Source organism: Spinacia oleracea, chromosome 3 (assembly GCF_020520425.1).
Source record: "Spinacia oleracea cultivar Varoflay chromosome 3, BTI_SOV_V1, whole genome shotgun sequence".
Classification (NCBI taxonomy): domain Eukaryota; kingdom Viridiplantae; phylum Streptophyta; class Magnoliopsida; order Caryophyllales; family Amaranthaceae; genus Spinacia; species Spinacia oleracea.
Genome location: NC_079489.1, coordinates 56259983 through 56287650, shown reverse-complemented (window position 1 = coordinate 56287650; position 27668 = coordinate 56259983). Strand labels below are relative to the sequence as shown.

The following is a 27668-nucleotide window of genomic DNA, read 5'->3' as shown; positions in this document are numbered from 1 at the left end:
AACATAATTGCACTCCCTTTATGTCACGATAACCGGGTTTTGTCAGTTTTTCTCATTGTCGTTAAAAACTGAATGGGGACTCCTATATTACTAGTCAATTGGGTGTAAACTCACAGGAAATCCAATTACACTTGATTTGACAAAAAGAAACGTCACACCCACGAGGGACAAGGTCACGCATTAGCCTCGTCCTTTTTCGACCCCCTCACAGTGGCGACTCCACTGGGGATAGTGAAGGAAATACTCGTGCTCGTAGGTAATCAAAATAGCCGAAGGGTGAAACGATCCTACCCCGCGTTTATTTCCCCATCAAGTTGGGACGACCTGAAAATCAGCATATTAATGTGAACGGACAGAACCGCATAACGAATCTTGGCTCCCTTGGTGTTTCATCTCGGGAGTTGGGACTAAGGATACCCATCGCCAACCGGGGGGTGCATACGCTTCGAATGTTGTCCACTCGGCACTTTCGATAGTAGTACACCCGTCCCACACCCAATCGCTCGCCCATTAGGTCCCTCTCATTGGTGCATCCCCCCTTGGCTTACATCGTGATTGGCCTCTTGGGCGAAATTCGTCTGTTGAAGGCACTACCTCGACCGGGGCATGTGTTGGATCTGCGATAGAAGCGGTACCAAGCCAGGCGCAAATACTACCCATAGAAGCCTATCATAAACTACATGACATATTATTATTGCCTCATGATGTAATGTTAGTTATGTGTAGCGAAATATGTGATTGTGTGTGACAAATAACGTTAGAAAGCCAACGACCTTAAAAATTGCCCAAACATTCATAAACCAATTGGCCAAAGAGTTATACCAAAATACGTGTTCCGCAAGCCCGAACGATCGCCACAAAAATAAGCGACGCTCGGGATGGCCGTAACGAATCCCACAAACGCTGCACAACGCGTAAAGGGCGTTATAAGGCAAGCACGCAAAATTAAAGTCGCAAAAACAAAAGTAGACGAAAACAGAAAACGAGCACCAGTCAGGGACGCATTTTCAGCGCCCCTGGCTGGGCGCCAATATTTCTCACGCCCACCACTGGGCGCTGATGTTGCTGCCTGGCCTTTTTGTCAGGCACAGCAGCCTTGGTGCCCGCGCATAAAAAATAAGTAGCAAAAAAAAACTCTTGTCAAGTAAAACGAAGGGAAAGAATTGAGTTAGCCCGTACCTCCCAAAGTGCGAAATTTACCCAAGTAAACGAAGGAAAATAATTGAGTCAACCAATCCAAATCATAAAATTCTACGATGTCTACCCTTTCCAAACCTTATGTTCTTAGACGCCTTCGCTCTGGGGCCGCTGTTCAGCTCATTTAACCCATCCGTGTTCTCATTACCATAACCCGAGAAACCATTGCCTCGACTCTTGTTCTTGAACTTGTTATCAACTGCAAACCACGTACGGCCATTGACACGTGCGTCATACCCATTATTTCCAAAACCTGCTCTTACATCACCATTAGCATAATGACCATATAACTTGTTTGAATACATCCTGTTGATATACCCTTGAGCCGTCCCTGTGCTATTCATTGGCCTTGGTTGACGTAATCCTCGTGCTTGACTAATACCTATACAACTCATTCAACCCATCTTTCAAGCCGTCTTGAGTCACGAATAAAAAAGAAGACAAATGAAAAGTACATTCTACACTTAATGCTTAACAAAAATAATAATAAAAAAATACTTTGCAAAGCGCCTTTAAAGTTCGTCTAAAAAGAAAAAGAAGCATTTAGCGCACCAAAAATGATCCGCCCAGAAATAATTTTCAGCGCCCAGAGCTGGGCGTCGAAATCTTTAACGCCCCAGCGTGGGCGCCGAATCTCTCTGCTCGCAAAATTTTGTCCAGAAGTGCTCGTCATTTTATCCGCACATACACGGAAAAATAACGAACACTTGGAGGGGTACAGCACGTATTCAGATATACGTACCACCAAAAAATACATGTACTCAAAAAAATATAAAACAAATTTTTTGCTTACGGCAAGGCAGCAGATTAAAATAATAATAAACTTCACTTATTCTACCGTTTCAAATAATATGTTTCCACCTCAGAACATACTTATCGAATTCGGCATTCGAAGAAACCATTTTCTAGGCTAAGAACTACGCAAGACCTTATTCCAAATTATATCTATTTAAGGCGGATACGTAGGCAATCCATGATTCGGTCCAACCAATTCGCAAAAATATTAAAGCCTGTAGAATAACAAGAATAAAAAATAAAGTCCCTTATTGAAATTTAATCACTTGCAATCCAAGTCGAAAGAAAAACTTAAGTCAAAGAAAGAATCCAAGTCATCAAGATGCCAAAACGAGCACACATCGAAAAAAATAAGGGCACGTACCCTTGCCAAGAAGGAGCACTCACACTCCTAGACACTTAGCCAAGATTCAAAGGACCGCTTTGCCTCAATTGAATGGGGGCTAGCGCAAGCGTCCATGACCTCTAAAGTACTCGACTTGACCCTCCCTAAAGCGAACTAACTCACTTAAAGACCTTCTTTCACCACTAGACGTAGTCGTTCGCTTAAAGACCTTCTTTCACCACTAGACATAGTCGTTCGTTTAAAGACCTTCCACAGTCATAATCGCCAACAAGTGATAAAGGCAGTAAGCTTGCAATAAAGAGGATTGTTCTACGGCGTTGCCCCATCGTTCCTTCGAACTCAGGGCACCCGTTCATGATAATTCAAATGCTTGCGAATCCCCTTTGAAAAAAAAACAGACATTGTCAATAGGACTTGGCACTTAACCAAAGCTCACCCTACTCAGACATATGACACAGGCATCTAAAATCGAAATCTGAAAGCATCATTAATGGGAAGACATAACAGCAACTAGGGGCTAAAAATTGAAATAAAAGAGCTAGGGAAAGAACTAAGTATACCTTGACCTTTTGTGCAGACATACACCAAGTAAATCTAAGTCAATTTGAAAAACGGTTTATATTCCCGCAATTCTGGAAAAGATGGCCCTAAAAGCCTAAAGCATATGCCAAACGGGCACAAGTATATCTTGACACCTGCACCCTGGCTTCCAGCAAATCCTTAGACAGCATTCCAAAAATCGTAACAGTATTTTGATTCACTCATCTAATCCTGTACGAACCCTTCTACAAGTCAAACTTACTTAGGACACTTCGGATTGTACACAGTAGGACTCGGATTTTAAATAATTTTCAAATAATTTTCAAAGACTTCTTCGAACATAATAAGGTGTCGTTGGTTTAAGCTAAGTATGCGTTTATCTCGATGTTGCAAGTGAGTCAAAAGGATTTCTAAATATGATTATGGGTAAAGAAAGGCACCTAGCTTTTGGTCAAGGCACACTTCAACATGTGACTACCTTGACCATGGCAATGTCGCACAATACGACATTTACAAGAGAAGTAGCAAATCACTACTCGAACATACCTCGCACTAAACGAGTCTGGTTCAAACTATTCATGATCCGTGTCACCATGAATGCATAAAAACGTATGCAAGGCATTATAGCACCAAGCCAATCCCGTAGCTACAGTTGGAGGCTTGAGAAAAACACTCTAAAAATGCTCGAAATGACGATTTCATCGCAAATTCTCGACGCTAATGCTATACATATGTCATAGGGGCACAATCCTAAGCTTTAATCGCGTAAAACGAACCTTAGAATGGCTACAACCCCTCCCAAATTCTATGCGCTACTTAGAATATATAAATTCACCCCACTAACAAGGGTAACTGAAAATCGCGAGTCACCAAAACTCCGATCAAACTACTGCACATAATGCTCGCCCTACAAGCGCCCGTTACACAGTCTACCTCGTTCCAAAGCAAAAGCGAAAGAAGAAAATCAAGGATAAGAACTGTCAAAAACGCCAGAACTGGGCGCCGATATCTTTAACGCCCCAGCCTGGGCGCTGATTCTTTCTGCTAGCCAAATTTTGCCCAGATATAAAAATAAGAAAGAAACACCTATGAATCCTCGCATCGAACGAAGTAATAAGCCGTGCACACCCACGCAGAAGGTGCCACACTTATTCAAGCACCTGAACAAGGCATGATGAAGTACTCCAATGCAAAAAATAATAATGATATCCCAACACCTGGAGAAATGTTCTAATACATGTTGTTAGGCCACACAAGCCTACGTCGCACCATAAGTTCAACCATCCCACAGTACAAGTCTAAAAAAGAGTAAGGCATATTGCACTAATGTAGGCACGACCAAGAGCACGTGTAAAAGAGGCCAAGACTACTTATCGCCCAAATTCAAAATGCAAGCCACACGACTTCTACATTAAGGATTAAAGGTAGCAAAATATTACCTGCCACGGAAGGGATAGCTCGCACCTACACGAGCGGAACCCCAAGGCATCTTTCTCGAAAGAACCTACAAAAATCGTACGCCAAAAGGAAGCATCCCAACATGCATACTTGGGGGCTCCAAGCTACGAAACAACCATAGCAAAATAAAAAAAATCTCGAAGCAAATGTTTGAACAATCGAAAGGGCACGATGTTTGAGCCCACTTCATGAATGGGCCTGAACCCTATCAAGCTTCTAAGCAAACTATTCAAAATCAGTCATTGCTCAAAAAATGATTCAAGCAAACTGATTAATGGACCGCACACAACGGCCATTCTATGAACGCTCGTTCGCACATACATATCATCATTCTAAGTATCGAACATTCACGAACGCGTTCAAAAGGAAAAATATACAACAACAACAGCGGTCAAAGTCTTACGCCTCAGGGTATGTTCCTCAGGGCCATATAGACTCGCCCAACTATCGCAATAACTGTACACCTTAAAGAGCGAAAGTTCCTTTAAATAATCGCCCCAAAGCGACAAACACCGTAGTCCACCAATCGGCTACGGCTTTTCGACAAATCATCACGATCACTCAACTCATTATAATCTCTAATAAAATTCTACGTTCCAAAAAATTAAGAAAAAACAAAAAAGAAGAGAATACGTAGAATTTCCAAGTGAAGTAGACGAACGAACGAACAAGAGGCCAACTGTGTCATCAAGAAACCTCGCCAAAAATCATTTTCAGCGCCCAGAGCTGGGCGCCGAAATCATTAACGCCCAGGCATGGGCGCCGTTAATGATCCCATACCCAAAAAAAAGGCCCCTGGCTTCTATAGGGCCCTGCCGTATCCGTTCGACTCGAGAATTGCTGATTTCTGAAAGTCGCACCTCACGGCTTTGTTAAGAGTAGCACACCACTACAAGGGTCGCTCGCACTTACGAGCACAATCCCAAACACGATCAAGGACATTACAGAATGCGTATCCCCAAGGAACCTCTTTGACAAGAAATGACCGTCAAGCACGAGTGCTTGGGGGCTCGAAAGAAAATATATTTCCAGACTACGCTGTACGAAGTCCCGTGTCTGGATGTCTCAAAAGATAAAACCGGTTTACGACCTCAAGACAAAGGTCGCCGTTGATACTTATACATGGTCCCCTAATCAAGGAACCAGGTAGTGGCAAAATTGAGCTGTAAAGACTAGCTCAAAACCATGAAAGATGATGACCACAAGACAATGGTCCGTCTAAGCACGTTGTCAACCCACATTCAGGTTGCAACTAAATCCGAGCATCCCTCGAAAGAAAATAAGTTCTTCAAAAAACAAAAACAGGCTCGCCCACCTTCAGCGGGCGGGGTCTGCGTCACTAACCGCGCAGGTCCTCAGTTTTCGAAAAAGAATCTTCAAAAAAATATATGTTTACAGGCTCGCCATCATTAGCTGGCGGGGTCTGCGCCACTAACCGCGCAGGTCCTTAGTCGCTGCAGCGATAACTTTTTTTTGGTTTTCCGTTTTTCCCAAGAACGATGTGAGTAGCTTTTGGTTTTCCGTTTTTTTCCAAAAAAGAACGATGTGAGTAGCTTTCCCTTTTTCCAAAGATTGGTTTTCCTTTTTTTCCAAAAAAGAACGATGTGAGTAGCTTTCCCTTTTTTCTTTAATTTAAAAGAATGGTTTTCCGTTTTTTCCAAAAAAGAACGATGTGCTGGATTTTCCTTCGTTTTACGTCCCATAAAAACAAGGGGGTATTCTCGTTTAGCTAACCCTGAAAATGAGAATCTTTAAAAACATTTTTACCTCGTGGTTGGGCTTGGCCAGGCCCAATTACACTTTATAGCTTTGATTTCGAAAACATCTGTAGCTACTCCCAATGACAAAGTGAGGGAGTTTCTACGCTTCTTTAGATACTTCCAATGACAAAGTGAGGTAGTTTCTATACTATCCGTTAACAAATCCCAATGACACGTGAGGGATATGTCGACACTTCAAGTGATGACCCTTAAGTCAAATGTTATCACTCGGGGGCTCGTGAGACCCTCGCAAAAGCAGGTCACCATGACTTGTGTGGCGCACTCCGTCTAATACTTTGACCATCGTCTTACTCCAAGACTCAGTCAAAGTGGGGGCTAACTGTAGACACCTACTTTTGTCCCCATTCCCGAAAGGGAAGGTTCGATGCTGAAAGCATAAATCTCCACTTGACAACGCATCTCCTATAAAATAACGAATCTCGATCACCCCTTTTCATTTCACCCGAAACCTGCTATTTATAGAAACCTGCTATTTATGGAACCCTGCTAAAATAGTAACAGCCGTAATGGATAGTTGTTAAAAGTGGCAAGTCATAAAAGATAGAAACCTGTCAGAATTAGGTGTTGCAGTCCAACATAAATCCTAAATGAGATAGAAATTGCATTCCTAATATGATTCGAAAGTAAGAGTTACGTATTAATTAAAATCCTAACGAGCCTAGAGTTCGTAACGGGCCCAGACGCATTCCGTCACAAGGTTAATACGCACTAAAAGACTCGATTAAGGCTCAAATACTCCGGATTCAAGGAATCCGAATCTGACTAAGAAAATAGCCCAGATCCTATTTTCAACGCCTGGCTCTGGGCACCGAAATCTTCGGCGCCCAGGCCTGGGCGCTGAAATTACCTGGGACGTGTTCTTTCCTAATTCCTCGTGGATTAGAGTTCTACAATTCTATCTTTCCACGAACTCTTTTCTATAAATATAGCCCAAGTTCGACGTGAAAAAAGAACACAGAACAACACACAATTATTATTCTGAGTATTGACTCTAAACCCCTAAGCCTAAGCCTCACGCTGCAAAACTGATCACACGTTCTGTCGCAATCGATCCATAAATCGAACAGAACGTATCCCGTCCCATAATTTGAGATTCGTTAAATAAAAGGAGAAATAGCAAAGTCAAAGTGGTTAGTTTTCTGAGAACCGTGACGCGCCTCTCAAGGGTGCGTCGTAATGTGTCCCTTTTCTATGATTTAATTGCTTTCCTCGCCCTTTTTATGAACTGTTAAACTAACTAAATCTGATTGTTCTATCACGCCTAATAAATATGATATTTTTGGGAAATTGGATTATCATGCTAGGTCCCTTAATACAATCTAAATCAGATAATCGCGCTCGATCTAGTATTATATGTTGCATATTGCTAAAATCAACTCAGATTAGTTTAATAGTTAACGCATGTCCCTTCAATTATTTATGCTGAGCTAGTAAGGATATCCTGCCTCTGGAGTTATCGAAGAGCGAGTACTCCTCTCGGTAGTTACAGTCCCCCGAACCCTCAATCTCTACCTTGCGGGTGTATGTTGAGAGATCCCCACACCAGGGATCACAAGGGAACCTACGACCGTCGTGGTCAAACATAATTGCACTCCCTTTATATCACGATAACCGGGTTTTGTCAGTTTTTCTCATTGTCGTTAAAAACTGAATGGCGACTCCTATATTACTAGTCAATTGGGTGTAAACTCACAGGAAATTCAATTACACTTGATTTGACAAATAGAAACGTCACACCCACGAGGGACAAGGTCACGCATTAGCCTCGTGCTTTTTCGACCCCCTCACACTTATATATTTATTACTAAAATTTGTAAATTCTATTTAAATACAAATAATTATACGTTAAAATATATTAATAAAATTTATAAATTTACGGGGGATTACATGTGTGGTGATTCTCGGACCATCCATAAGTACTTTCCATTGATAGCTAGGGTCGGGACTCTTCAAGTAGCCATAAGATTTGATAGTGGCCATGTCAGTTAGGGGAACCTTCTTTGTGCAGTAATGTTCTATGTCATCCACTAGGAAGTCATGGAACTTGGCAAGGTGGGTGATCAGACCACCAAGAGTGAAGTGTTTCTGAGTGGTTACCTTAGCACCTTGGATGAAGGCACTATGGAGAAAACGAGCATGATGCCCAAGTGTAGGTTGGGAGTGGTAACATTACCTGGGCTCGCCCGTCTAGCAGCAGGGAAGATGACAAGGGGCCGGTCACAAAGGCACAAGGCAGGAGAGACTATCATTGGGGCCTTTGAGGTTCGGCCACATAATCTGGATCCATTGCCCACCTTCCTCCAAAAACTTTTTGAGGGTCTTGTTGTCATCCTTAGTGGGTCCCCACGTATCTCAACCTTTGCAAATCAGAAGATGTCATTAAAATGCTCAAGAGGATGCTCGAAATCTTGTCCATGAGTTGGTAGGAGACGTAGTTACATTCTACACCTTCCACCTCTCTTTAGAACTTTTGGTATGTGGAGAGGAACTCAAGGGTGAGTCTGTTGTTTATCTTTTCTTGGGTCTGTTGTTTATCTTTTCTTGGATATCGAGAAAATCGGGTTGGTCATCTTCATTGAGCCACCACAAATTGCAGAAAAATTGTTTAACATCCTCCCACACGCCGAGATCCATGGTAGCCTTCTTATAAAAAATTTCATGTTCTCAATACTCTCCTTACGGACCTTCAAGAAGTTCCGCTCAAAATCCAAATTTCCCTTGAAATCAATGCCATAGGTGTTGACATTTGTTATGATTGGCCTGGTGGAGGTTTGTGGCGGGACAATATCAAGTTGGGGTCGGTTACGTGGTGGAGGTTGATGTGTTTGTGGTGGTGGTCTTTGTGGCTTTGAGGTGGAGAGTTTTGAAGTGCGGGATCGCTTAGATCATGGACAAATTGATGGTGGTAAAACCGATTTATGGGCCCCTTTCGGTTTCATGATGGCCGAGTGTGATAATTGATGAGTGACATTTATGTCACTCCTAGGGTAGTATTTTTATTCCTTTCTTCTTGTATTCGTTTTTTTTTTCACCCTTTATGCTCGTTTTAGTCTCCCTCGTTTTTTCCTTGTTTGGTTGACTCGGTTACTCCCATTTACCGCCCTTTTCCTTGTTTTTCCTCAACTTTTTGGCAAGCTTTTGCTTTTCACAGGTGGGTTAATGTGTAGGAAAATAGGTAAAGCGGACGGGAAAGTAAACGGAAGTCAACATCATCCCAAGGAAGATTCAAAGCAAAGAATAATTCATGAAACCAAGAACTCGATCATGTTCGTCCGAACCCACCTAATAGTTCGGTCGAACTTCAATTTTGGAGGACTCCCTGATCTTCGTTGATGGTTCGGTCGAACTCCATTAAGTTCGACCGAACCTACCTGTTGTTCGGGTGAACATACCCTCAAGTTTGGGCGAACTGAAGTGCTAAAGAGTTCATGATCCCTATTGTGTTCGGCCGAACCTGCCATTGGTTCGGCCGAACTTACCTTTCTGTTCGGCCGAACTCCTTCATGGTTTGGCCGAACTTGATGTCAGCGTTGACTTCTTTTTACGGGGCTATTGATCGGGGGGGAAACTAGGTCATTACTAGTCTCTCCTAATCAAAAAATTACCTAAACTAACCACTAAACATAAGTAAAGCGGTAAGCAAGGGTCGAAATCCACAAGGACTAAGGTGCACTAATTTATACTAATCAATCGATAAGCTGGATCAGAATGGGGTTTTAGAAAATGACTAATCGAATAAAACTAGTTAAACTAAACTAAGAAATCAAAGATAAAGAATATTAGGGAATGGGGTCAAACAACAACATATATGGATTCAGCACAAGAAGATTGAACATAGGGGGTGAAACACAAGCACTACATGGACAAACGTTGAACTAACAATTAGCTCCAACCACATCCCGGTGCAAGAGCAATTTTCCTAAGCATCAAGAATAAACTCTCATTCTACCCTATCATACTCGGGGTAAATCTAAGTCCTAATTCAACCAAATAGTCAAGTTTAGGGCTTTAATCCCTTTCCAACCCAACTAGACTACCCCAAGAAATCATGTAACACCCAAGTAGCTAATTTGAATGCTACAAGTTTTGAGAATGCTTAAACATGTAATAATTTAATCATGAAAATCCCTAATTTTCAATCACAAACACCCAAACCAATCAATGTTGGGTTTTCACCCAAACCCTAATCAATACACTCCTCCATAATCATAAAAACAATAAATTTAAAGAAATTAACAACTAAAAACATGATAGTAAACAATAATAACAACTAATCTAAACATGAATCATCAACAATTCATCACCCTTGATTATCAAAACCCCAAATTTCATTGATAATTTCTCACTTTTCTCTCTCTCTAATACCTAAGCTAAAACCCTAAAGAAGAGAGAACTAAAACTAATTATGTACATGGTAAGTTCATAACCCAAAAAATGGTTATTTATACTCTAAGCTAAAAAAGAAATAAAATAGAGAAAACTAAAGAGAAAAGAAAATTAAAACAAGGGAAAGGGAAAGGGAAAAAATGAGGGGCGCTGGGTGTGGTGTAGGATAGAGAAGGAGGGTGGTGCAGGATAAGATGTTGGTGTGTTTTTGTGCTGTAGATGTTGGTAGCATGGTTGAGGACTTGAGGATTCAAGGCCCATAAACTTCCATTCTCTGGCAAGTCAAACACAAACTATTAAACCCGTGCTCGTACCTCACGCTCGATCACCTATACACGAAAAAATACGAGGGGAGAATAACGAAATAAAAAGAAAATGAAAAGAAATAATAATAATAATAATAATAATAATAATAATAATAATAATAATAATAAATAATAATAATAATAATAATAATAAATAATAATAATAATAATAATAATAATAATATAAATGGAAATAAATTATAAAACTAAATTATTTAAACTACAAAATTATAAATAAAAAAACAAAGAAAACAAATAAATAACAAAATTAAGGCCTAAAGACTAATAAAACCTGATGCAAATATTAGCTAAGCTATAAAATAATAAAACAAGAAATATAGGCTAAAAGGGATAAAAATAGATTAAAATATAAGAAAGTAACGTATAAAATACCTAGAATATATCCCCTAGGAGTGGCATAAATGTCACTCATCAAACTCCCCCAAGCTAAGCTTTTGCTTGTCCTCAAGCAAAACAAGATGAAAAACGGGGAGAGAATGAGATTTATTCAAACAAAGCGAAAATAATGAAAATCAAGGATGAGAATACACACTAACTTATTTTCGTAGGAATCACGATTGCATTTAAGCACATACAATAAGATCTTTAAAACCAAGATCACTGAAGAGGGCTAGTGATATCTTGCAAGGGTTTCCTACAAGATTAACTCATGACTCTTATTAAACACAATTAACACATTTCGCCCAAAGTCATCTCATCAAGCATTGTTCACAAAACATGGTCAATTCAAACAAGCTTTCAAAGCATAACCATCATCAAGATGCATCCATGAATTAGGGATATAGAGAATAGACTAATCTAAGGTGCAAGAGAAACAAAATCAAAGCATCGAATCATCAATTAGGTTCACTAAAGAATCTAAAAGTCATAAATTGTTCTCAAATGGATAGATCTTATTTCAACCACCTAAAGCGCAAATTGATTCCCGCAATCTTGACTTTTCCTAAGAGAGTATTAGATTGCAAATTTAAACCGTTTGAGTAATGGGTCTAGAGTCTCAATTTTTGAGCCGAAATGAGATTCATCATTGTAGACGCCTACATTTGTCCCTAGGTCCGAAGCGGTGTGTTCGATGATGAAACCAAACACTTCTTGATTAAGCTTTCCCGAACATACGACGAACAACGTGTGACTGACTGCCAATCCCAAATAAACCATATTTCCATATTTTTAGTACTGCTATTTATAGTAACTGCTATGCTTAACCGCTGCCCAGAATAGTAATTGTATAAGATAAGTTTTCAAGTGATTGCATTGCATTACAGTTAATCCTTGAAGAAAAGATAAGAGTTGCATTCCAACCAATATCTTTAAAAGAGATAAAACCATGAGTGAGATATAAGATTCGGATAAAATCGGATAAAACTTGAAAAGTGGAAGTAAAACACCAACGCTAGAATTTTCTAGAGCTAGGCACACATGCGCCAAAAGAATTCCAGCGCACCAAAGTCAGCGCCAGAATATTCTGGCGCTAAAGTTTGGTTCTCACCCAACCACGGCAAATATAAAGTTTTAAACAGCTGTCAACTACTCAGCGCAAATCAGATCTGGTGCTTCCTTTGCTAGCGCTAGAATATAATATCGCTCCTGATCAGAGCGTTAGAATATTTTGGCGCTGCTAGTTGCGTTTCAGTGAACTTCTATCTCTTCCACTATCTATCTTATTCTGGCCTGTTACACTATAAATAGACCCTCTGAAATCTGGAAAACAGCACAAAATCCCCACATAATACCCTAAGCTTGAGTATTGACCGAAGCTTCTCTTTGTCCCGTATTTGCGATCGTCTTCCGTATTAACACACTATTAAGAAGACTCTGCCCGCACGACCGCTCGATTCAGTCCAATCACCGCCGATGTTCTGACCAAATCCCTAGCCTAAACATAAGAAACTCTGGAAGAATCTCACCCCATAATCAGTCAGTTACCAGGAAGTTCAAAATCTAAAAGGAAAGCTATCAAAGTCAAGTGGTTAGTGTTCCTGAGAACCGCAGTATAGCCTAAGCTATACTGTAACCTAAAATCTACCTTTTTATCCGATTTCCTCACCATATACATATGTTCACATAATCTATTTTATTAATCACGCCTAAATAAGATAATCTCTGGACAAACCTGTTTATTGCTAAGAACCTTGAATTAATCTAAATCGCTATTTTGACGTTGTTTTAGTTAATTGCTTGTGCATTAAAACCAACTCAGATTAGTAATGTAGCATAACGCATATCCCTTTCGTCGTCACGTTGAACTAGTAAGGACCGTCGCGTGGGCTAATATTGGGCACTCCCCGTATTAGTAAATGTCCCCCGAACTCTCAATCTCTACTCCGCTGGATGTACGTTGAGAGATCTCCATGACAGGGATCACAAGAGAACCTATGGCCGTTGTGAGTCAAATATGTTTGCACTCCGGGCATATCACGATTACCGGGTTTTGTCACTTTTCTTCAATGTCGTTCTAAAACTGAATGGCAACTCCTAAAGACTAGTAAAAAGAAGCTAACGCCCACAGTTTGTTCCGATTTACTTAATATGATTGCCACATCCAGAGGGGAAAGTCGTTCAGGCCATTTTCTTAATGCCCGTCCTGTTTTTCGACCCCCTCACACCCCCTCGTCCAGATCAAGAACAATCTTCCCATCCTTAGGAAGTTGCATAATCTTCTCCTTAAGAGTAATGAATTTTTCGATGAGATGACTCACAAACCTATGATATGGGCAGTACTTAGGATCGGAAGTTCTTCCCATTTGTTTAGGTCGCTTGGGCTCAGGAAGTTCTATGACCTTGTTTTTAAGCAAGTCATCTAACATGCCAGACAGGTCGGAGTCTGTGAAGGGGTATTTCTTAGCCTGCAACTCTTTCAAGGTAGGCTTGTTGCTCTTGGCAAACCTGGAAGATGAGGCTTTGTATTCCTCCTTCGCCTTTCCGGAAATCTTGATAAGCATTGAACTAGTAGTTACTGACATAGTCTCCTTAGTTAGACTTTAATCTGAAAGGTTTCTCAACCTTAGTGTATTTCTTCTTCTCTCTCTTTGCTCTTGAAGAAGTCCCCTTTTTCTTGTTGTTGATTGAAATCTCCATATCATGAGCCCTCGTTTCCATCTCTTGAAATTATCTTGGCTTTATACCTTGTAAGTTAAAAAGGAGATCCCAATCCATTCCATTGATGCATATCTCAATAGCAGAAGTTTCAGTTAGACGATCTTTGCATTCCAGACTCAACGTGCGCCAACAGTTGATGTACTCAAGGACCGTCTCATCCTTCTATGGTTCAGTTTGAGTTAGCTCTATCATGCTAACTATGCATTGAGTGATGAAGAACCTTTTATAAAATTTTGTCTCCATTTGATCCCAACTATCAATGGATTGTGCAGGAAGACCAGTGTACCAATCAAAGGCAGTCCCCTTTAGAGAACGGATAAATTGCTTAACGAGCAATTCATCTGTTGTACCGCCATTGTTGTATGTCCCTATGAAGTGTGCGACATGCTGCTTAAGATTACCCTTCCCATCAAATTAGTTGAATTTTGGTGGATGGTAACCTGTTGACATCCGCAACTTGTCAATTCTCTTTGTATACGGTTTCACGTAGCGATTGCCGTGAGAGCCTCCTCCGAGTTCACTTTTGACAGCTTTGGCTATCATGTCTTGTATTTTTTGAGCACTGGCCTTGACAGAGCCACCTGAGTGACTAATAGAGTCAGAGCTATCACCATCACTCTCAGAACTCCTGTGACTTGAAGAGACGTATGTACGACGTTTGCTAAGCTTCTTAGTTAGGTGCTTGATTTTAGCGTCTTTTTCTTCTTTGTCTGCCTTTAGACGTACAAGAAGAACCCTCATCTTAGCAAGTTGCTCCTCCACAGTTTTCGCATTAATCAGCATTACAGACGCAGTGTCTGCATGTGAGAATTCAAAGGGCTCTTTGAAATTAGGTGCCTCTTTGAATGTCGTAGTTGGGGAAATACTACCAGCTTCAGTGTTGTTCTCTCCGTCATAAAAGTGGAAGAGTGGGCTACTGTGGATGACCAACTTGTCAGAATCCCCAAGAAAGTTTTGCTTCAATTTAAGCGAAGCAACAGGATGTTGTTCAGGTTCAGCTGGAGACGTTGAACTGAATACAGGGATTTCACGCGACCTTTGGGAGGAAGGCGTGACAAACACCTTAGGAATTGAGGGAAAAGCATGGCCTTTGCGTGCCTTGGTAGGGAAGCATGCAGTCTGCTACGGCAGAAGCGGTATTCTTTTGTAACACCCCTATATTTAAGCTTATCTTAAAGACACTAATTAAATTTTAACCTTAACTAATTATTAAAAATTTCGACAACATTTCCCCTAAATATGGACAACCTAAAATATTATTTAGGATATTACGTCATATTTCCTTTAACCTGCATCAACTACATCATTCCAACATATAAAACTTTCCCAATACACCATCAGGGTGTTACTGCTACACCTACTTATAAAGTGGATGCAAAGATAAGTACTAATAATATTACATAACTAAAAGAATTCAACTAACTTATACACACTTATTAAAGTCTTCCATAGAAGTACACTTCAACTAAGCTCTCAACTTTACTTCACGTGTACCTAAAATTCAAAGCCAATACCTGCATCTCCTGCTCACCATAATTAAGTGGGTCGTCGCAGGTTCAATCCCAAAAGGGAGAACAATAAAACAAACAACAAACAAAGAAAAAGAATCAGCAAAGCTGGTAACCACCACTCCACTCAGTAAAATAATTATTTAAGAAATCATAGAAGCATAAACAAGTTAAATAGTATACAAAAGTTCTAGACATCGTTTTCAAATAATTTTGAATAATAAAATATAAAACAAAATGAGTATTTGAGGATTTCTAATGGTTTTCCATTTGAGTTCTTCTCTAATCGTATAAACCCTATCTCATATATTCCTAATTACTTGAATTCTCCATTCTAAGTAGATCCGGGAGCCCCTGACAATCTACTGGACAATAGATAGACCCGGGAGCCCCTGACAGTCTATTTGAGATGTACCCAGGAGCCCCTGACAGTACATTCATTCTTCGTTGGCCAACTAATTCAATAACCTCTAGTGTGCACACCCCCCAACTCTAGCTTTTACGTGACCCGGGAGCCCCTGAACAGTCACACCAGAGATGAGGACGGTTTACCATCTTGCCACATACGGCGATAATTAATTCTGAATTGCCACATACGGCAAAAATCATTAAATCCCACAATCACCTTAAACTCAAGTCTCCAACACTCAAAAAGTTTCTCCTAGTGTAATTGAAATTAATTAGCTCACATTCAATCTTCCAATTCCATAACTTGATCACTAATACAAAACATGATACTCGCCATTAACCCAACCCATAAAGTATCATCATTCTCTAATTCATTTACTCATATCAAACATCCACACTATAGTAAATAAAACAAACAAGGCAATAGTCACATTTTCACATCACAAACACGATGGTTTTATTATAGAAATCTATTAAGAGTAATTCGTAAAACATCTTTGATAATTCAAAATGTATATTGAAAACATTAGAAAAACCAAAGTTCAAAACTTTTATAAGAGAGGTTGTTTAATATCGCAAAATGAATATTCATAGGTTTGCATTTAAGTCGTTAGCACATAGATTCAAAGGTTATAAATGAAGGAGGTGTCCATGGGGTTACCTTGAGTGAATTCTTAGCGCAATTTTGGATGTTCTATTCCCCAACTCGTTCTTCTATTCCATAGTTAAATCGAAATCCATAAGAATAGAAAGGATAGTTAGTCTCTTCCTTGAAATTCTAAATTTTGCTTCATCTAAATTCTTAACTAGCTTATTTCAATCTCTTTTTCCAAAAGTGTGAAATAAGAGTACTTCTTTAATTTATAATACCAAATTACATAATAGTTCAGTTCATAGATATCATTTATACGTTCAAAGTAATTTCCTTTCTAACATAAGTGTAGAAATTCAAAACTAGTTAATTAAAAAATAACCCATAACATTCAAATAATCTAAAATAAGAGTATACTTAAATCTAAAAATATAAAAAACTTACTAAAATACATGGATATATGTTTAAAGTATCAAGATACCCACATTTTCTTTAATTTAGAAAAACAAAAAAAAGATACATTCTAAAATAATCTTAAAAGTACTTATAAAAGCTTCATTGTAAAATATATTTAAATATTAACATTGATTATGTTTCAATAAAACAACATATTAATTTCAAGATATTCATAATTCAAAGTAAATAAGAATAATGAACTTTAAGTATTTCAATAGAATTCTATCACAGTTGAAATCAATAACTACTCATAATTCTAGACTTTGATTTCCAATTCAACTAATTAAAGTTAGATTATGAACTTTGAAACTAGGAAAAATCAGAAAATATAAATCGAATTGAATAGTTAGGGTTTGATGTTTAGGAAATTTACAATCATAATCTACGAAGAAAAGGGAAAGGGGTTGCCGCCACCACCACCACCGGCAACCTGACGCCACCGGCAGCAGCGATGGTCGCGCGACAGAATAGCAGCAGCGGTTCTTTTTCTTTCTTTTTTTTTCTTTTTTTTTGCATTAAATAGAAAAGGGGAGAGAAAGAAGAGAGGAGGGGCGACTACCTGCAGCGGCGTGATGGCGGCGGTGAGTTGAGGTAGGGCAGCAACGGTGGGGCGGCGTGGCGGTGGAGTGAGGAAGAGAGGGAGGAGATCGAGTGAGAGAAGGAGGTGAGGAAGAGGGTCTCGAGAATTTTCTGGAAAAAGAATGAGTTGGTCCTTCAATACCCTTGACAAAGAAATAAGTTGTCATTGTGTATTCCCTAACACATGGCATAGACATGGGAAGAAATTTTGGCATTTTTAGATAATTTAGATTGTAAAAATATGCTTAGCTTAAGGTAAATTTTATAAAGCTTTATCAATTAATTTGGAGAATACTCATTTAAATCAATATACTTATAGAATTATATATAGATTCATATTGTACTAGAGTTTATACTTGGACTTAAATATATTGTTTTGAATAACAAAAATCTAAAATCATTAAACTAATAAACTTTCAAAATCATTTATCTGAGCCGGGATTCGAGATATAAATTTTAAAAAGTTATATTAAGTGATAATAATAATGTTTTCGAATTACTTACTATTTTAAAACTCCAAAACCGTAATCTGAAATTAGTTTAGAAAAGAAGGTGAAAGAGAAACATTAAGAAAATATTTATATCTAACAACAGATTAAAAGCTGTTCAAAAACCTGGGCTATTACATTCTTCTTCCTCATTCCTCTTGTAATGATACCAGTGTTTAGGAACATTGCAGCCAATGCTACAGTTCGCTCCTGAACTGTGATAGTTGTCACTCCAGCTGGTTGAGAGATAACTTTTTTTGGAGCCATGGAAACAGAGATGAGTGACAGGCTAAAGTCGTATCACCTTATCAAAAATAAACCTAAGTCCACTAACAAAATAGTAAGGGAAGTAGGGATCGTATCCACAGGGAAACAGGAGTTCTTTCTACTATTAATTAACTAGTCTAGACTATTGGTGACAAGAGGTTTGGATTGGTTTGTAGATTAAAACTAAGGCAATAATCAAAATGGAAAATAACAATGTTACGGGAATCTAGGGCAGCGGTTCACCACAAATGCAGACCGGGATTGGACAACGGACAACAACAATCAATTAACAATCATAACTAGAAAAACATGTATCTCTCGAATCTTATGAATTCCTTAGGATAATATAACTAGCAGGCTCTCACTATGTACTAGAAATAATTCCTATCTAATAGCCACAGACCAAAAACATCATATTTATACCTCTCGGCGCATAATTTAAGGTTAATCAAACTCAAATCAAAATAGTCCGGCCGAACAGAATTGACGAGCAATAATAATAAGCTATAGAAATTACAATTAATTAATCAACTAATCAAGTCCACAATTAATCCCAATCATGCATTCGTGGATCCCCTAAACCCTAGAAATTAAACTACTCACTCATGATAACAAATAACAAAGCAATCAATATAATAGAAAACATGATCAAAAGCAATTAATAAAGCAAAATAGAAATCAATACCTAAATGAAGAACGAAAGGATGAACTAAAAAATTGAAGCTTTGATTGAAATTAAAAATAAGTATTTGGAACAATTTAGGGAGAAAACTAAAATAAAACTAAGTACTAATACTAGAATAAAAGATGTCTACTAAAAATAAAAGGGCTAGTATTTATAGTTTGCCCAAAATACAAGCCAAAAACCGGAAATAAAACACGCGCATAAGCAGCAGGGGTTGGCGTCGCCCGATCGGACGGCGCTTCGCCCGATCGGGCGAACTGCTCGATAGTCGGCCCGATCGGGCCAAATTCCGCCCGATCAGGCGGTTGCGAAAGGTTCACAGCAATGCCCAGAATGACCGCCCGATCGGGCGCGTGTTGACGACTTCAATTTCCTTTTATTTCGCCCGATATTCTCGTTTCGCCCTCAACTCAAAGGGCGATTTGCAAAAGTCATGATCCTTCGCCCATATCCCGGGGCCCAACCGTAAGCATCTAAGGCTCCCGAAAGTCGGCGATAGTGGTCCCGAACTCCCTCGGGTTCGTGTAGTGGCCTAAATCACCATGAAACGGGTCTAAAAAGACCAATTTCTCACTAAGTAATCCTGAAAATCAAGGCACAATCAATAACACAGACTAGTACTAAAAACGGCTCCTAAGAGCTCATTTGATGCATAAAAATACTAAGGGACGGGGGTTAAAACTCTATATAAAACACACATATCAATGAGAGGCAGCGATGGTCCCATCGAGCGTGCCAAAATTTGTTTACACAAATTTTCTAGTTCAGGTAATATGAGAGAAAATAAAGTAACAAAGTAATTTGATTGATATTTGAATGTTTGGTATAATCTCTGTATTTGATAGTTCACAAGAAATAAACTAAGTCCACTTATTATGTTCTGCAGCTGATGATGACACGTGTGAGACACCTGTATTTGAGTGTAGGGTGACAGTCGTGTGATGTCGTCAGCCTGAGTTTGATGTAGGGTGACGTTTTTCGACGTCAACCTGAATTTGAAGGTTTTGTTTGAGTACACTCGAAGAAGAGCTTATAAAGGCTGAGTGTCGTTCGAACGCATTTGAGTGTGTCTGAGAAGCCGGCACGAATTTGATGTGCTTGTTGACTACTTTTCAGAGAGAATTCCAAGAGAATTATATGAGCTCCTGAGAATAATGAATTTCTGATCTCCGCTACTGAAGTAGAAGAGTAGTATTTATAGGAGATAAAGACTCGTTTATTGGACTTGATAGGTTTAGGCCCATTTTGTGACTTGAAAATCTTTAACCTTGTCTGCTTGATTTGTTTATTTTGGCTAACAATACGAACTAGCTCAAATGCCTATGACCCATATTGTATTTGGTTGATATTTAATTTGGGTGAGCTTAAATAATTAAAATGGATTATAATATAATTTCGGTCTAAATTAATTAATTTAATTTAACTGTAATACACTAACAAATTTAATTGTAATACAACTGGCACAGTCCGTGCACAGAGGTAGCACCCCGTGCGGGCAGTAGCTTCTGGAATTTTCAGCATAGGGTCGTGCAAAGATATATTACACAGCCCGTGCAGAAGGGTGTACCCCCGTGCAAGTATGGTAACAACTTACTGATCTACTTTGATCGTTAAAAGAATACATAGTACTCCCTCCGTTCCTAAATAAGTGTCACATTTCCTTTTTTGGCGTTCTCTTATAAACATTTCTATTTTTGGACACGTACACTTTACCAATATACCCCTTAACTTCCCAACAATTACACCCCATACCTACCTTTTATTAAAATATGTGCCCAAAAAATAATAAAAAAAATAAAAAAAAATTTAGAAAAAGGGAACAGAAAGCAGAGGGAACACGTTCACCCCTCTCTCTCTTCTTCATTTTCCATTTTCATCTTCTCTCTCCTTCTCTCCTTCATTTTCATCTTCTTTGTTCTTCCCTCTTCACTCTCTCCCCTTCATTTTCGTTCGTGCTTCTCTTATTTCACCCACAAAATTCAAGACTTTGTTTTAAATGGTGAAATTTGACCATGAAAATTCCAGATCTGAAGTTTTCATGGTCAAATTTGACCTTTTAAACCTCGAATTTGGCTTTGGATTGTTAGGTATGTTGAGTTTTTGATAATTTTTTAGTTTATTTTAGTTTAATGACGATTTCTGGGTTTGTTGTTGATAATTATTGATGATTTGTTGTGATTTTATTGATTTTTTTATTTGTCTGGGTTTTATGATTTTCTGATTTTTTTTTTTTTCCGAATTTAGGGTGGATCTTAGGTTTTTGATGATTTTTTTGTTAGTTTTGTTCGAATTTTAGTTGAACCTTTTGATGTTCGATTTTTAGGGTTCGTTTGATTTTTGGTGAATCTGGGTTCGTTCGAGTTTTAGGGTTTGTTCAATTTTTGTTCGATTTTTTGATAATTCGAGTTTTAGTTGTTCGATTTTTGGTGAATATGGGTTTGTTCGATTTTTTGTTCGATGTTATTATAATTCGAGTTTTAGGATTTGTTCGATTTTGGGTGAATCTGGGATTTGTTCGATTTTTTGATAATTCGAGTTTTGTTCAAATTTTTTGATGATTTTAGGTTTGTTCGATTTTTTGAGATTTTAGTGTTGTTCGAATTTTTTTGATAATTAATCCTGGATTTGTTTGAATTTTTTGTTCGATTTTTTAAAATTTTTGGTGATTGGGTTGAGTTTTTTGGATAATCCGTGGATTATTGCTCTTGTATTTCTATTGGTTGATGTTTTTTTTTTAATTTGATTGGTTGATTTTGTGGGTAGTGAAATGATGACATGGCAATGTCTTTAATTTTCTGATTTCTCTCTCTTTTCTCACTTTACTTTTTGTACTTTATTCAATTAAACAATTATTTACTTTATCCTTTCCCCAAGAAAAAAACATTCCCAATCATTAACTCTTACACACTTTACAATTTTATTAATGACCGTGCCGGAGCCCAAATGTGACACTTATTTAGGAACGGATGGAGTACTTTGTTGTATTTTAGATGTATTTATGATTTAAACTCTTTAATAGACAAAATATGATCCATTAGTTTCACATATCAGTTAGTTGCAACCATGTTTAGGCTTCATTTAGTTCACCTTATTTTTTCTTATCTGATCTAATACGAACCTCTATTTCTGACCTGTTCTGGTCTTATTTTTTCAGATTTGTTTTGAACTGAACTTATTTGATTTTCGTAACAAAGACTTAAATAAAACTACAAATGTGATTGATAGGTTAAAAGATTAGTGTCATCAATATTACTCATAAATTAAAATAATTTTCATTTGAATTTTATAATATTGTAATCGTAAATTAAACATTATTGATGTCACTTTGCTCATGATTTAACTACTACTACCTCTGTTTCATAATGATCTTCATAGTTACTACTATTTACATGAGTATTAATACAAATATGATAAAATGTGTAAAAATGTGGGTGAGCATAATAATAAAATATACGAATTTTTTTATGAAATTCCTCCAAAATTTCAACTTTTTTACCAAATACCCACTAAGTTTCAGAAATTCACCAATATATATTTCAAAAATTACACCCGACATCTAACAGAAGTCTAACTCTGTTAAATGTTAACCTCTAGTTAATCCTATAACCACTCATCAAACTATAATTAAACTACAAATCCCCAATTAATTCAGTAACCCCTCTCTCCCCTCTCCCAACAAGTTCACCACTGCGCAACCACTTCTTTCTCATTATACACCTACAGGTGCAAACGAGCCGAGCCGAGCCAATGCGGGTACTAACCTGTTCATGTTCATTTAATTTAGGCAGGCCCGATCCCGAACCCAAGTTTCTTTCGTTTACAAGATTCGTGAACGGTTTATAAACATCTCGTTTATTAATCGAGTTTTTTTTCTTATATAAGCGTTTTATAAATGATCATTGTGCTTTAGAGTTTAACCTATTTGAAAACGTATATTGGATGTGCACTAATTTATCAGTTAAAATCAGATTTTACATATTTTATCCTATGAAAATTTTTTGATGCTAAAAGTCAAAATATGATTTTTACCTCTAATAAAACAATTATGTATGACAAAGTTGATTATGAACATAAATAAACAAGCTTGTTCATGAACATAAATAAACTATTTGTTCATGAACTTAAACAAACGAGCATACATATGTTCAAGTTCAAACTCGTTTATTAAACGAGCTTCAAAAGGTGTTCACGCTCGATTCATTTAATAAATAAACGAACATGAACAAGCCCGGGGAGTTTATTGAGAGTCTCCACTCCTTTGTGATTTGATCTGGTTTGGGATTAGTTTTTCTAATTTGATCTAATTAAGTATAAAATGAAACAATAAGATCCTAAAATAACGTAAATTCAAATTCATCCTCTTTCGAATGTTTCTCATTTCAATTCCTATTTTTCCAATCATTGTTGCTTTGAGATTCCATAAACAAACAATCAACTTTTACAATTAAAAAAGCACCCAAAAAAAACTTCTAAAATTAAAAAAAAAAACAAAAACTTGGAAAAATTAACAGGCTAAAAGTATTGAACTAAGATAAGTTTATAGCCTTGTTTGGTAATGACTGCCATCTTTTGGAAATTTCAGTTGGCAATTCCTTGAACCTTTTTTGGTTCCAGAGAGGTCTAAAATCACTCTTTATATCAAACCCCTACTTCGTGACGAAAACAAGTCTAGTAAAATTGGGGTTTTCACATTGCATGTGAATATGGTCGACATATGGACAATACTACATAATGGTAAGTCAAGATACATGTTCTGTACAATTATACATGCACAGACTTCTTCATATTAGATTTCCTTAGCAGGAGGAGCAATACAACAGCATAATAAAATTGCACAGTATTGTTATTGTGATACTCTGCCATATACTACATTCACTGAACAGAATCCACAACCATAGCTCCGAAGCGTATCACGTTCCTTATTCCAATGTTATACGTCTTGCCTTTTCAACCCGTAAATGCAACTTTCTTTTTAAGATTTGGCAATAAAAGGGATAAGCCAAAGAAAGAATGTGAGACGAGCTTCAAATACTATGATGAATTCAGAGCATTCACTCATTTTTTTTACACATATCACGAGTAAAATATAAAATTTAGAGAATTGGCTTACATCAGGACAAAGTACGCCTATTGAATGATTCTACAGTTAAGTTGGCTGTAAAGGCTGGAATTGAGTTGAGCTTTTGGACAAATATCTCAACCTACAAAATGAGAAATGTGGGTCTCAATTCAAGGGAATGAACACATGAGAAAACCTAAACATACCTCATCCTGTTGTTTAGACAACAATGTCACCTACCTGTTGTGATATGTCACGCTGCTTTGCGTAGTCATTAACCTACATAATCCAAGTATCACATTTCAATAAATCATACACGCACACACACAATATGTGATGATTAAAGTCACAAGGCTCCAGTAAAACAGTAGAAGATAGTGATGTTTTTTCCATTTACACAGGAGTATATTACGTAGTGATATCACGCAAAGACACGTACCGAGGGATTCATTATTCATGTTAACTCCCTTATTATGAGCATTTTTAAAGTCCCATAATGATTTGGGGTCGGCTACCATGAACCGTCATAAAAAAAACGTCCATGAAACATGAAGCAAGTAAAGTTAAAGGTTATATTAAGGAGAGTAAACACGCAAAATTGAGAAAGTGAAGGTGAAGGTAATGACAAATCAAAAATAGGAAACAAGAAAACAAGGTCGGGTTTAAAAAGAGATATGAAGACGTTCATAGGAAAACATAAACAAAAAAAAAAAAAAAACAGAGATAGAGATAGAGTTTTCAAAGGAAAATAGAAAAAGAGGTCATGTTGAGTTTTCGGCATATATTAACTTCCTGTCCTATCTAATGCCATATTTTCCACAATCCCAATAAATTCATATCACTTTCAATCATCCTCAGAAAATTATGAAGAAATTTCCATCATCGCTTCTCTAACCACCATGTATAGCACAGATTTTAAGCTTTTAGCAACTCTTCTGACTCAATACTCAACCATATCTCATCAAAAGAGATACCTAAAATAGATAAGTTCTTATACAAAATTGTCCAGCATATACAGGAGTCCTGTTACTTTGAAAACGCTTATCACAAAACAATCCAATAAAAACATGTCATACGGTGGACAGAAGCATAGAAGTTATACAGAAGTATGATGTCAAGACACCCTATTAGTTCTGAGAATAGACCAACAAGTCCATCAACCAAGAATTCATGAGGCATTGTAGAGCAGATTTTTAGCAAACCACTTGCTGCATGAAATTTTTCATAGAAATCCTAATTCTAGAAGATACAAACCACTAATTACTTGGCCTTACCAAAATGTTTGTGTTACCCGACTCATATTCGAATTCCAGCTTCTCGTCATCACTTTGAGCATAGATAGATTGAAGTGTGAAACGGGTTATAGGAATCCCATTTGGACGTTGTTGATCATCCATTACAATCTGCCAAATCATGTTTAAGTAGATAAATGTAAAACTGAACAAAGACAGACTCTCATGCTTAATAAATAAATTTTCAAATATATATATATGATATATATGGGAGGATTCCCGTAGGAACACCTCTTTATGTGAGAAAACCTACTTATACGAGAACACTTTAAAATTTAGAACATAATCACAAAAATTTTGGAACATGAGAACCTAATCAACACATATACATATATACATGTTCTAAATTTTCAAGCTCATGTTCTAAAATAATTCAAACATGTTCTAAAATTGTTCAAGCATGTTCTAAATTTGTTCAACCATGTTCTAAAATTATTCAACAATGTTCTAAATTTATTTAACCATGTCCTAAATTTATTCAACCATGTTCTATATTTAGAACATGAGAACCTAATCAACACATATACATATTCTAAATTTTCAAACTCATGTTCTAAATTAATTCAAGCATGTTCTAAATTTGATCAACCATGTTCTAAAATTATTCAAAAATGTTCTAAAATTATTCAACCATGTTCTAAATTTATTCAACCATGTTCTAAATTTATTCAACTATGTTCTAAATGTTGAATAAATTTAGAACATGGTTGAATAGATTTAGAATATTCTTGCATAAATTTAGAACATTGTTGAATAATTTTAGGAAAATGTTGAATAATTTTAGAACATGTTTGAATAAATTTATAACACTGTTGAATAAATTTAGAACATACTTGAATAAATTTAGAACATACTTGAATAAACTTTGAACATTGTTCAACAATATTAGAACATGGTTGAACAAATTTAGAACATCGTTGAATAAATTTAGAACATGCTTGAATAAATTTAGAACATGAGTTTGTAATTTTAGAACATGTATATATGTATATGTGTTGACTAGGTTCTCATATTCTAAAAGGATGTGGTTATGTTCTAAATTTTAAAGTGTTCTCGTATAAGTAGGTGTTCTCACATAAGGAGGTGTTCCTACAGGAACCTTCCCTTCTTGGAACCTAATTTTAGGAGCTAACATTGTTGAATAATTTTAGAACATGGTTGAACAAATTAAGAACATCGTTGAATAAATTTAGAATCTTTACTGTTCTTCCTGGTCTTCCTAATAATGCAAACTCATGCTAGCTCCCTCATATGTTCTTTCTATATGAACAAGACTGCAAAGCAAAATGAATCTTTACTCAAAACAATCAAAAGCTTGTTTGTTTCTCCCTTTTGCAAATCTTGGAAGTTTCACTTCATTTAATCATGTCAATTTCTTGCTTAGCAATTCTAAGTAATTTGACAAGGGATTTACATGTTGATAAAGTAAACACATATACTAATGCAAACATAATTACTCCAAATTGTTGTTTACAGGAACAATCACCTTAGAAAACAAAAAAATGTAGTGCCATTCAACAAGAGTTATCCATAGACAATCCTTCTTATACCGTATATTCATCACGAACTTCATAAGTTCAAAAAATAAATACCCAACACCAGATTCTGTTTCTACCGACTTTTCAACCCTCTCACAAATTCAAGACAAAATGAAGTATAAGGTCTAAGCGGAATTACGCCTATTGCAATAACATCATCAATGAATTGCAAAGAAAGATGAGAAATATAAATATAACTAAATTGTATTTCAAAAATTTATACCGGAGATCGAGAAATGGTAGCTAGGGTTTGTGTGTAGGATTTGTGTCTAGAAGGAATGGATAAGAATCCTAAGGGGAGATGGGTATAAGACTTTATGGGGTTGGGTGAAGATTGATACTTCTCGGATTCAGACTCCATTTCAAGAATGACAAACCGAACACTAGAATGATTCAAATTCCATTCCAAACCAACAAACCCTTAATTTCTCTCTCCAACCCAACAAGTTATGTTACTATTTCTAATCCACTACTTTTAATCTCCGACCCCAATAGTGCAATTTAATGTGGGACGGAAAGAGTGGTATTAATAATACTCACTCCCTCCCAGAATAAGTTTGACACTTACCATGACACATTTTTAGTACATAAGTTGTTAGGATTCTAGAACATATGAAAAAGGCCAATGTGAAGGGTAATATGGGATCGAGGGAGTAATTATTATTACGACAATAATTCATTTTATAATAATCAAAAAATTTATAATTATATAGTCCCTTAGACTCCCTACTACTATTCTTAACGTCATAACTATTAATTATATTTCACATTCTTGCAACTTTATTAGTATCATATCCAGCAAAGCACATCCACAAGCACAAAAAATTTAATAACTTCACAAATAGAAATGTCCCTTCGGGCTTCGGAC

The 27668-nt window shown here is 37.1% G+C and overlaps 1 protein-coding gene across 3 annotated transcripts in view; it reads right to left on the bottom strand.

The window, feature by feature from the left end:
* Positions 1–23578: 23578 nt before the first annotated feature.
* Positions 23579–27668, bottom strand: part of LOC110803577 (mitotic spindle checkpoint protein MAD1) — a 28014-nt gene continuing 23924 nt past the window's right edge. The window contains exons 14-17 of one of the 3 annotated variants that reach the window (XM_022009104.2): positions 25245–25373; positions 24211–24249; positions 24022–24112; positions 23579–23879 (exon numbers count right to left, since the gene is read on the bottom strand). In XM_022009104.2, coding sequence (XP_021864796.2) covers positions 24023–24112; positions 24211–24249; positions 25245–25373 — 258 coding nt within the window. In that variant the 3' untranslated portion in view covers positions 23579–23879; position 24022. Of the gene's footprint in view, positions 24113–24210; positions 24250–25244; positions 25374–27668 lie in introns of all 3 variants that reach the window. The other 2 variants (XM_022009105.2, XM_056840333.1) reach the window with 2 other exon arrangements.